The sequence below is a fragment of the Eretmochelys imbricata genome, chromosome 10 (assembly GCF_965152235.1).
Source record: "Eretmochelys imbricata isolate rEreImb1 chromosome 10, rEreImb1.hap1, whole genome shotgun sequence".
Lineage (NCBI taxonomy): Eukaryota > Metazoa > Chordata > Testudines > Cheloniidae > Eretmochelys > Eretmochelys imbricata.
The window spans coordinates 80,907,285-80,919,435 of record NC_135581.1 but is presented as its reverse complement, the minus strand read 5'-3'; the positions used below and the strand labels follow the sequence as shown (position 1 = coordinate 80,919,435).

Sequence of the window (12,151 nt, the reverse complement as noted above, 5' to 3'; positions counted from 1 at the left end):
TCATAAGCAAGAATTGGGATAGCTCAGTGGTTTGAGTATTGGCCTGCTAAACCCAGGGTTGAGAGTTCAATCCTTAAGGGGCCATTTAGGGATCTGGGGCAAAAATTGGGGCTTGGTCCTGCTTTGAGCAGGTGGTTGGACTAGATGACCTCCTGAGGTCCCTTCCAACCCTGATATTCTATTCTATGAATTACTCCTGCAAGTGAGGGCTGCAGCATGGGTCTTTTAGCAGCCATTTTTCACCATGCCATGCTTTACATTCTTTGGTTCTGGTACTTGAATTACTGGAGATTAAGAACACTTTAAAAAAAAAAAAAAAGATGAGACTTTACTCTCCAAAAGCGAAGAGATTTTCTTCAAACTTTCCAAAGGAAAATTTACCGTGGGTCTGAGACCAAGCATTGACAGTTTCTGGGAAAAATTTCTACAGGGAACTGAAAGTTATGTATTAGCAAATGAGAACAAGGGTTTTGTCATAGAATTGTGTTCAGGACCATGAATACTATGTTATTAGTCACCATCCTAGTTCATTTATATTGCAAAAGCCACTTTACAGGACACACAGGAAGATATGGTATCTGTCCTTAAGAACTTCTGCAATGACACAACAACGAAAGAGGAACAGTGAAGCACACTGAAGGATGACTCCCAAAGCGTGTGCATGTTACATACACATCACCGGGATGATACAGAAAAATATGCCTAACATATTCTGTTCTAAACCTTATGTTTATTAGAAGAGACTAGGCTTAAAGAGAAAGAGGTAGCACAGACTGCGATAAAAACCATTCCACAAGAGCCACTTCTCAAAGCTCGGTTAGGTATTTCATTTATATTTCACATCACTAAACTTAATTTTTCATTTCTGCATTAATTTTAATTCAGCTATCTTTAAGCTTGCAGCCATGGAGACTGCCTTGCTCTACGTCCTTCCTGCTCTAATATTAATTCACCTGAACCAAAACTCAGACAAAGAGCAAACATTTAAAAAGCTCTAGCTAAAAGGACAGATTACGAGACCCCAAGTCGCAAAAAAACCCTCTTAATATTCCTATACGTAAAAGAAAATACCTGTAAGCTTGTTTTTCCTAGATCAATTTCTAGGTATGTTTAAGAATAAAACTGATGGACTGTTCTTTCCCTCTCTAAATAGGGGTAAATAGGACAACAAACCAATGTATTGTTTTAGAAAACTGGTCAGCAGGAAACCAAAACCAAAAGGTTGCAAAGACGATTAAATTGCCAAAAGTGCCAATGAAAGGCAATCAGCTACTACTGAAGTAAACATCTGTAACTCCAAAAGATGCACCAGGATTTAAGTGACTGAGCTACTATATTAGCACTGTTAATGCCTAAAAATTAGACAGTTCCTAGATTTAGTAAATGAATCCCTATTACTGCTTTTCATTGGAGCCTAAGTAGTCTTTAACTTTAGGAAATAAGAGCATTGTACTTAAAGAATTAAACCATGGCAGCACAGTACTAGTACTTCCTAAGGTAATGAGGTTCCAACAGTACATAACAAAAATTTAACTATGCAAAGATTCAACAAAATCAAGTTACTCTAAAGTTAATAATATTATGTATACAAGAGTGTTCTTGACCTTTACATTAATACATTATTTGTATTACATCTCTCAAACTCTTAAGAACAGGATTTCACTTTTTATAAAAGCAGTACTCCTGCACTCTCTCTTGCTTAATAAAAAGAGTACTTTTATCTGGTGACGTAAGTGTTAAATACTATTATAGCTAATATGTGCCATACCAAAAAGCCTTAAGAATGAAGATTAAATATTAAAATATCCAGCACAGCTATAAACATATAATAATCTGCCTAACAAATACTTTTATAAAAGAGTCAGCAAAGTGAATTGTGTTCTTTGCAAGGTGGAGCTTTTTTATCCAAAAATATCTTTCCATTGTCAGAATCCAAGAGGCCATTTAATAACCTTACAAATAAGCCCCAATTTTGCCAGGCAACAGAGTAAGTAGCAAAGTCAGCTTTATTCTTGAGAGTCACATTTCAAAACTGAAAACTTTCAGCATCACGCTTGAGTGGATCTAGACAAATCAGGAAACAGATGCATCCTTATTCTTGACACAGTTTAAGTTTTAGCTGCAATTAAGACACTGTTGACCAAAGACAGAGCACACAGTAATGAAGAAGTATGTTACATTTCATGGGAAAACTAAGGGTATACAGGATGCAAAATAAAGTTCATAACAATTATCATTCATACTGTGTAATTCAGCTGGTGATAAGAAACTGTAATATGTACAAACTATTGTTTAATTCCTCTTCTTTTCCAGCTCCTTTCACCTCTGGTAACAGTTTAATAAATCTGTTTTGATTAATGTGTCTGATCTCATTTCCAAATTCCAAGGGACTAATAACTGAAGTCATTTGTGAGTTACACAGATTGGTATGGGAAGCAAGCAACCCTGTCTATTTCAAATTTTGCAGCAACCTTTATTTGCTTAAAATGTCCTTTGGACTATTGATTCTTTTTTTAAATTGAAAACAATAAAACCCTGTAATTGAAGTGTACATATATACCTATCACCTTCAGTTACAGGGATTTATCTCTTTGGCTCCAGGAGCCAGTTGTTGGTGTGCATGTGTACGCGGATACATTCATCCTATTGCTAATAGTGGTTGTACCATGGCCAAGCACCAAGAAGTTAAGCTATGTTCAATATCTAGATAAACTATCCCCTTTTAGGACCCAACCCATCAACACTTAAAGGTGATTAACTTAAAGTATTTGCATAGCCCCAGTGAAGTGAATGGAACTATTCACACGCTCAAGATTAATCACGTGCTTATGTGCTTTGCTGGATCCCAAACTCAAAGAGTTAATATATAAGTGAACACAGCTTTTAACTTGCATTAAAAATTGTCCCGTAACAGCCAGTTCAGTTTCATCAGAACCAACTTTGCAGGAGTTACTTTTATACTTACTGGACACAGAAGAGAAACTCTTAAACTGGTTGTAGCTATTTCACTGTCTGGGTCTGCAGTCAGTTTCTCTTTTACTGACATTTGAAGGAAGAAGAAAGAAGAAAAAACAGAGAAAGGTTTGTTATGCACACTTCACCAGGATGATGATAGTAATACACATGCCTAAAACAATCTGCTTTAAACCTGCAGTTTGCCATGTCTATTTGGAATGAGCAACATTGATTATATTGTCCCAAACTCCTGCAGTCTGTAAACCTGAAGAAAAATATTCATGTCTGCATGTGTAGAGTGTAGTTCCCATGCAGTTTCTACTCTCCTAAAACTTCAGTGAAGCACCATGGAAGGAGAAACTTCTTAAACACAATATTTCATTTCTAAAAAAGAGTTTCTGCATAAAAATACTAGATTTTTATGGGTAGGCAATTTTAAAGTGATAAGCTCTCTAATAAAGCAATATCAAGTTCTTTGGTCAACTGCCGGATTTAGGCACATTAAAAAAAATAATTTGTTAAATCCTGCATGTAGGCTTGCAACGTCCTGCCTCTTTGAAATAGATATTAGGGGCTCCAATGATTCAAGGGAAATGCACCCTTGCAGAATGCTGGTTGCAGAATTGATAGGCAAAAGGAGGAGCACGACCAGGCAGGCACACGTATAGAATTAGTATTGTAAGGACTGCAGTCAAATATAGGCCCTGGCTCCTCCCTTGCACCCTCTATTTTTGTCTATAAAAAGAGTTATAAAAAGTAACATAGCTGAGATTTAAATGCAGAGAAATCAGGCAATTCCAAGTCACAGTTGCTACATGAGCCTTAGCTGCTCCTTCTTAGTGGGTGTTTCATTAATGTGTATACCTTGTAAGTGCAGTGCGGCCAAGCTTAACACAAAGTCCTTGAGAGGAGGAGACAAATGGCTCAGGAAACTTTAGTGGATTGCCTGATTTTTGTGCCCTTAAATTTCAAATCATAATGTTACATTAACAGAGTTTCATACACATAACTGTTCAATATTATTTTTGTACTTGGCATTTAGTGGTGTCCTAGTCTATGTAGGTTCTGCTACGGTGTTCATCACTGTAGTACCTGTGTACCTTCCAGAAGTAAATGAAGCAACGTGACTAAGTTCTGTCACATGTTTGCTCCCGCATCCTCTCCTTGGGAAGAAATGTGCACAGCAGCATGCTCTGCTTTTTGTTTTTTAAGTTAATTACACACACACACACACACAGCTGTATCTTTGCATTAGAGAAGGCAAGATCAAAGAAACACACCTTGCACTTAGCCCAGAAGGTGATGAGGTTTGGGATGGTCCAGTGGGGGGAGGTCATACCACAGTCTTGGACCATCCCCCAGTCAATCACTGTTTCCTGCACAGATGAGCTTTACCCTTATTGTGGAAACTTCCATTGTGCCAGGGGAGCTAAGTTGTCGACTACGGTCAACGTATCAGTATGTTGATATCAGGGAACATCATCAGCCACTGAGTTCACATTAGGAACTCTGAGCAAAATGCCAGATGAAATTAGTTTACTGTTTTTTAACAAATTAAAACCGGATTAGTTGAGTGGCCAAAAATTCTCTTGCATTTTTACTCTACTGTGGCAATGGTCTTACCAGGCTGGCCCATAATTCAGGCAAAGGCCTTTGATTACTCAGATTTAGACCGGACTTCAGTGATAGCCATCAATGGAATGAATGGATTCTAGGATTCTCTCTTTTTAAAAGAAAGGTTTGAGAGTTCACTATATTTTTTTCCTGCGAAAGGGTGAATTAAGCAATGATAAGTATTTGGGGGGAAAAGAAAAGGCTAGAGCTGCAAAGTTACACCATGGGTTGCGTGGAAGCCTGAAAGAGCAGTAACTATCACAGTAGTACGGTGATACAAAACAACCAACAAGTCTGCTAGTGAAGATTTAGTTTCTGAAGGGATCAGCAGGTTCTTCCTTTTTTCCTTATTCCTGTGGCTCAAAAATTTAGATTTACAAAAAGTAGCCTTGAGTATCGTACCAGAGGTCAGGGCTAAAAATCTTCTTACAAAAGCTGTTTCTTTATATTTAGATCAAGAATTTGAATGCATCAGACATACTTAGTGCTTTAGAATGATCAGGATTCCTTATTCCTTTTGCTCGTAACCTCTGTAGTAACACTGTAGAAGACAGCTGTTTCACAAGATAAACTGCCATAGAATAATTCTGGAAAACAAACATATAATGAAACAACTCAGCTGATATAATCAAAACAACAAAGAATCTGCATAAACACCATGTAAAATTTATAATCTCTGCGATTATGTGGACCTAGACTTCAACCATCGCTACAAAATGATGGCATAACTTTTTCAGACTAAAGAAAATCCATTGTGTCTATGTTCTTAGTAGGTACTAGGAAGTTCTCAGGACCAGGATTTTCGTCTTTAGTATAGAAGCAGCAAGGCGAATCACAAGCTCCACTGAGATTAGAGCCAGGTGCAAGGGAAGTTATATATTCAATAATTCCAACACCACAGTTATCACTTTTCTCAAAATTTCAAACCTGCAACTTGGGGCATTTCGTCAACAAGCAATTTATAAAGGATAATTTCATATCAATAGCATTAAGCCAAAGTGCAGTACTGCACACATATTTAAGGGAATAAGTCATGTTAAATTTGGTCTAAAGTTCAAGTTTTGAAAAATAAGCTTTTATAAAACTTAAGACCAGTAGACATGCTTCCATGAACATATTTCATTTAACTGCATTTGAAACAAGTGGTCTTTTAAAAACCAAAAAAATCAAAACAATCCAAGCTTTGCATTCTGCGCAGTGTTTACAACCCAGTCTCTACAAGCAGTGCCCTGACACGTGAGAATCTGAAAGGGAAGTTGATTACTGAACCCCACACCTAGTTTTATTGTTGGAGCCGAGAGAACAAACTAAAACTGTACAGTTGTGAAGATTTTTGATTTTTAAAGTTATCTGGGGGTTTTCATATGAACAATATCATATCATAAGTAAGTACACTGTCTTTTTAAAAAATAGGATATGAAACCACACAGTACAAGCAGAAACCCCAAGGACAAAAAAAATTGTGTCCTCATGTTGCATGGCAGGAGCACATTCAAAACCATCTGGTACAAAATTTACTCTCTCTCTCTAAACTTGAGCACTATTCACAATTATTTTTTTAAAATATAGAATAATCGTGTTTTCTGTGATAAACTATTTAAAAGAACCTATGCTAAGAATGTTCTTTGTGGGCAATCCCCCACTTCTGGATCCATAAGCCATTCACATTATTTGTTTAGGATAATGATAAATATGAGGAAGAACTTCAACAATAGTTGGTAGGTGGCGAGGGCTAGAGGGCTCCCCCAAAAATGTATTTTCTGAGCCACCCCAAGTCCACGCACACACCCAACTCAGCAGGAAAAAACCCACATCTAACTGAGCCAGGGCCAGAAACAGGCTGGGGAATGGTGTAGCGATGGCCCTGCCTCAGTGCTGGATTCCTGGCAGGTGGAGCTAGATTCCTCAGCCCCAGCTGAGAGCACTGGCTCCCAAATGGCACTTCCCAGGAAGTTTCACTGGGATGGGGTGAGAGTCCCTGGGGGACAATCCTGAGATGACTGGACCCAGCCCCACAGCTGCCTGCATGGTAAGCATGGGGTGACCTAAGCGCCCCCCTAAAAGGATATTTTTACACGTATGTCTTCAATAATAATATATACCATAAAATTTCACAATTTAAATACCAGAAACACATTATTTTAAATATTTTGCTCTTGCTAGAGATGCTTCCATCATTAAAAACCTCTACTGCTTTAACATGTTTGTTTAATGCCTCAATTAGGATAGAAGTTAGGGAAATGCTAATTAACATTGTGAAATTATTTACTGACAGCTTGAATCTACAAAGCTAGGTACTTGCCCAAGGCAACTTTCACAGAAGTCTTTGGAAAGCAGATTGTGCAGACACCACAATTAGGACTTCACTAAAGGTATACTCTACCAGCTCAGACATGTAACCCAATATTTAAAAGAACAAATGCCCAATTTTTATCTATCATGCATATCCATAAAATAAAAAGAAAAGGAGTACTTGTGGCACCTTAGAGACTAACCAATTTATTTGAGCATGAGCTTTCGTCAGCTACAGCTCACTTCATCAGATGAAGTGAGCTGTAGCTCACGAAAGCTCATGCTCAAATAAATTGGTTAGTCTCTAAGGTGCCACAAGTACTCCTTTTCTTTTTGCGAATACAGACTAACACGGCTGTTACTCTGAAACCTGTCATAAAATAAAACTAATTTCTACTGATTTATTGGCAGGATCCAAATAATAGAATTAGGAAGCATTATTTCTTGTGTGGAAAAGATCTGACTAATCATTTTTGTTAGATATACTGAGTTTATTTGCCATTATTCTTCTAGTTTTGATGACTATAAATTCAAAAGCTTTTCCAAGATAAAGCTATGCAATTTCAGTTATAGCAAATGTCCATTTGCACCCAGAAAGCTTTGTGAAAACAGCTACTTCACTATAAAAAGCAGCACGGTGTTGGTTTTTTCAATGCATTTCCAATAGACAAGAAATAATCTGCAGTAAACTAAAGCAGGTGAATTTTTTTGGAAACTTGTTTGACATTTTGAGGCTCACTTTTTTTTTTCTTTTGCCTAAAAGGCCAGTAGTTTTAAAAACAGCATTCAGCAGGCATCTGTTCCATAATCTAACTGGAGATCTGGTCATGCTTCAACTTCAATCCATTTTGATAGGGGGAAAATACAAGAGTGATATTGTATACCTGACTGTTGTGCACAGATGGGCAATAATTATTTTTCTACACTGTTTCAATGAATCATGGGTTTTAGTCCACACTTGGAATAGATGATACTACATCTCAGGCTAATTCTCAGGCTCCAGAGAAATAGGATGGCTGCTGGTAGCAAAGCCACATCTGATCAGCATTTCTCAAGTCCTCATTGATTTTGTTAAGCATATCTGGCTTTCATCATGAACATATACACACAGATTCTCAATGCATTGATCACTGATAGAGGATTGGGTCTCATGGACTGACTGACTAACCAACTAAATAAAAAATACTTTCCACAGGCTATTCCAGATGGATAGAATTTCAGTGGAACATCAATCATTTAAAAACATTAATTACAACCTCCCTTCCCCCAAAACATGCTATAAAACAAAACAGTGCAGTTAATAAAGTATGTGGATAAAATACAGCTGTGAGAACTGAAGCGTTAAATGGCAAGTTTAAATCCCCACATGCACTACTGAGCTTTCATACTTTCGAAGATTTACCTCTGCATTTTCAGAGGTAAGAAACACTCCCCCATGCAACGTGTTACACACTGGTAGGCCAGCATTACAAATCTCTTTGATCTCAGGTAACATGCGACAGCACACAGACATAAAGCGGTAGAGGGCAGGGGAAAAGAGGAAACAAAAAATCCTTAGTTACCCATTACTGTACTCCATAAGTGTTTTTCTCACCAATTAAGCTTGCTTGTTAGCTTTCTAACATATGCTGAAGGACAGGTGAGTCGCATCATACGCGCATTTAACTTACGCAAATTCATCTATGCTTCCTCGGCAAAAAAAAAAAAAAAAAAATCTGTAAATAGCATGGGCGATTCCGCCCACCATTCCACTCAACGAGCTTATGGCCCAGAGTGAGCATGAGATGGGAGACGTGAATCTGCTGTTCCCTCCGTCAGTCTCAGTTCCGGCGTGCCTCTCATAGCGTGAACATCTCGCTGTGCTGAGTGTGATTCTAGTGTTTAAAGATACTGTACGTATTTTTTCTACAACATGGCCCCTAAACACAAGCCAACTACTTCATCTGGTGCTCAACCAAAGAAACAGCGATCTGTTCCAACACTGGAGGAAAAACTGGCTGTGTTGGACTTATTGAGACACGGTATGTCGGTCTGCAACATGGAGCATAAATATGGCCACAACAAATCTAGCATCCGTGCCATCAAGATTTGTGAGAGAGAAAATTCGTCAAGCCGTGGCATCAAGTGCTCCAATAACTGCTAAGGTGATGAGCCAGGTGTGTGATAAAACTTTAGTGACGACTGAAAAGGCATTAAACTTATGACTGGAAGACATGAACCGTAAACGTGTGTCGATCGATGGCAACGCATTGCGAGAAAAGGCTCTTAGCCTCTACGTGCTGTTCAAACCTCCCGCCAAAGAGAGACAGCCTTCTGACGAGAAGGAATTCAAAGCTAGCCAAGGTTGGCTTAACAGTTTTAGGGACCGCTTTGACCTCAAAAACGTGCAGACTACTGGTGAAGCTGCATCTGACAACGAAGAGGCAGCAAAAGCCTACCCCAAACAATTAAAGAAAATCATAGAAGAAAAGGGCTATCTTCCCGAACAAGTTTTTAATGCTGACAAGACTGGGCTCTTCTGGGAAAAAATGCCCAACCGCACTTACACTACGAAATCAGAAAGACAAGCCCCTGGCTTCAAAGCAGCTAAAGACTGTATTGTTTTGTGGCAATGCGGCTGGGCATTTAATAAAGCCGGGTTTGCTCTACAGCAGTGGTTCCCAAACTTTAGCAGCCCGGGAACCCCTTTCACTAAATTGTGAAATCTCGTGAACCCCCTCCTAAAAATGAATATTTCCAGGGATTTAAGTTTAAATTTCCTCCGCACTCCGGGAGGCTCCTGCTGCTGGACCCCTTTGACTGCCCCGGTCAACTGAGCTCCACTGAGCTCGGGCTGCCAGCCCCAACTGCCCTGCCCTGTTCTCCCTGGGGCTCGGGCTGCCAGCCCTGCAACCGGGTCCCACCTGCTGCCTCCAATGCCCAGGGTCCTCTGGCCACCATTAGTGAATTTTTTTCTGGCAAACCCCCTGTAACATTGTGAACCTCAGTTTGGGAACCACTGCTCTACAGGGCTGCAAATCCCTGTGCCCTAAAAGGCAAGAACAAAAATCTCCTGCCTGTGTTCTAGCAATCAAATAAAAAGGCCTGGGTGACAGCAGCATTGTTTCTGGATTGGTTCCACAAGTGTTTCATTCCAGAGGTCAAGCGGTACCTCGAAGAGAAAGGACTTGACTTTTAAGTGTTGCTGATCGTAGACAATGCTCCTGGCCACCCTGCGGCACTCCGGTTTGCATGTAACGACGTTGACTTCGTCTTTCTCCCCCCCATACCACCTCCATCCTCTCAACCAAGGCGTGATTCGCTGTTTCAAGGCCACATACACGAGGCTTACGTTCTCACGGATACGTAGCGCTATGGATATTGATCCCAATCTTAATGTGATGGAGTGTATACTCAAAAAGAAAAGGAGGACTTGTAGCACCTTAGAGACTAACAAATTTATTTGAGCATAAGCTTTCGTGAGCTGTACTTTATGGGCGATTTAAGGGATTTTCAAAGGTAATTTTGACTATACGCGATTTTCACCTTACGCTGACTTTAGAATCTAACCCCCACGTAAGATGCGACTCCACTGTAGAGCTGATTAAAACTTTTCTCTAATACATAGATCTGACCAAATAGTAACTCACTCTTCCAATTTCTGCAGTCCATGAAACGACGATGGTGTTTGGTACCGTTGTAGACAATCTGACAAGTGAGGTAATATTGATTGGTCGGCTAGGTCGCTTTGGTTCAACACCATTTTTGGTTGGTGGAAGATAGCCCTAAAATGAAACAATTATTTTTTTCATTTTTCCCTTTACAAGAGATATTTTAATCTCATTTTTCCTAACAAACTCCATGCACTGTTTGTGGAGGGATATTAACCTGCTTTTTTCCCCCCTAAGTATTTAAAAACACAACCAGCAGCCAAGATCTAAATCTTGTAACTGCTGACACCCTTCCAATTTGAAAACTCATTTTCCCAATGCAGATTTTTAGATTTAGGGAATTTTATGCTAGCCATTCTACATCAGTTACTGTTGAAGGTCTGCCATGGTAAATCTTGGAAAACTGTGCAACAGTCATAGTAACAATATGACAACTCCTAGAAATCATGGTAAAAGTTACAGTCACAGACAGGTATTTAGGAACCAACTCAACACTGCAGAACCACGCTTATAAATATAGTTTAAAATATTTATCTTTATGGGGACACTAAGGGTATGTCAACACAGCAATTAAAAACCAATGGCAGGCCTGGGTCAGCTGACTCAGGCTCACAGTGGATGGGCTGCAGGGCTGTAAAATTGTGGTGTAGACATTTGGGTTCAGGCTGGAGCCCAAGCTCTAGGACCCAACGAGTGGGAGAGTTCCAGAGCCCAGGCTCCAGCCTGAGCCTAAATATCTACACCACAATTGTACAAACCTCACAAACCCAAGTCAGCTGACATGGGCCCACCAGTTTAATTGCTGTGTAGACATACCCATCGACAGCTGGGGTACCTAGGTCTGAGCCCTTTCCCTTACACAGTAGGGTTACACTTTTCAATAACAGCTTGCCTAACTTTTTATCCAGTTCATTCACCCAACAATCAGACCCCCCCAACCCGATGTCAAAACAAACATTAAAAAACATGGAAGCCGCTATTCTTATGATATTTCAGGCAAACATACATCCTTAGCTGTACTACTGACATGATACAAATCAAAAGAACCTCTATTACTTACTGGAAGGCTACATGGTTTCCCATTTACTTTCACACAGAGATTGGGTGGGAAGTGATCTTCTTGTGGACAACTGGTTTCTGATAAACAAAACCTAAATGGCAAAGAGTTTTGATCACCTGTCATATTTAAAATGTGTTAAACAAGTTCTTAAAGGACTTCATGTTACTAGATATGGATTTTTGCTACTGAATTATGTGTGTTTAAGAAGATTCAGATGACGGTCTGAGCAGCAGGTAGAATTAAATCTTCAACTTTGATAGAGAAGTCTGGAATTATTGAGTTGTTCTGTATTGCCATGTGACCAACAGGCAGAAAAGTCCCAAGCACAAGTACTTGTTTGGATAAAGAGGGCTCTAGGTTCCTCCATGCGTGGCTTGTTTCTATGACTCACTCATTATGAGACAAAGCATGTTCCTGCTACCAGAATCCTTCAGTGTCTGTCCAGTTTCTCTTCCCTCGATCTTCGCTACCTGACCTCACCTTACTAAAAGCCAAGGTTTTTGCAGAGGAGAGAATACATGCTACCTCTCCAACTATTCCTCCTTTATCTAAGATAAGCAGGCCATGCTGCAGCAGTTAA

General features: G+C 39.5%; 1 protein-coding gene across 1 annotated transcript in view; it reads right to left on the bottom strand.

Moving 5' to 3' along the window:
* PIAS1 (protein inhibitor of activated STAT 1) overlaps positions 1–12,151 on the bottom strand; it is a 90,926-nt gene that overhangs the window by 9,483 nt on the left and 69,292 nt on the right. Inside the window, exons 5-8 of the mRNA XM_077827790.1 lie at positions 11,572–11,662; positions 10,491–10,625; positions 5,051–5,156; positions 2,966–3,039 (exon numbers count right to left, since the gene is read on the bottom strand). Of these exons, the coding sequence (XP_077683916.1) occupies positions 2,966–3,039; positions 5,051–5,156; positions 10,491–10,625; positions 11,572–11,662 (406 nt within the window). The remainder of the gene's footprint in view (positions 1–2,965; positions 3,040–5,050; positions 5,157–10,490; positions 10,626–11,571; positions 11,663–12,151) is intronic.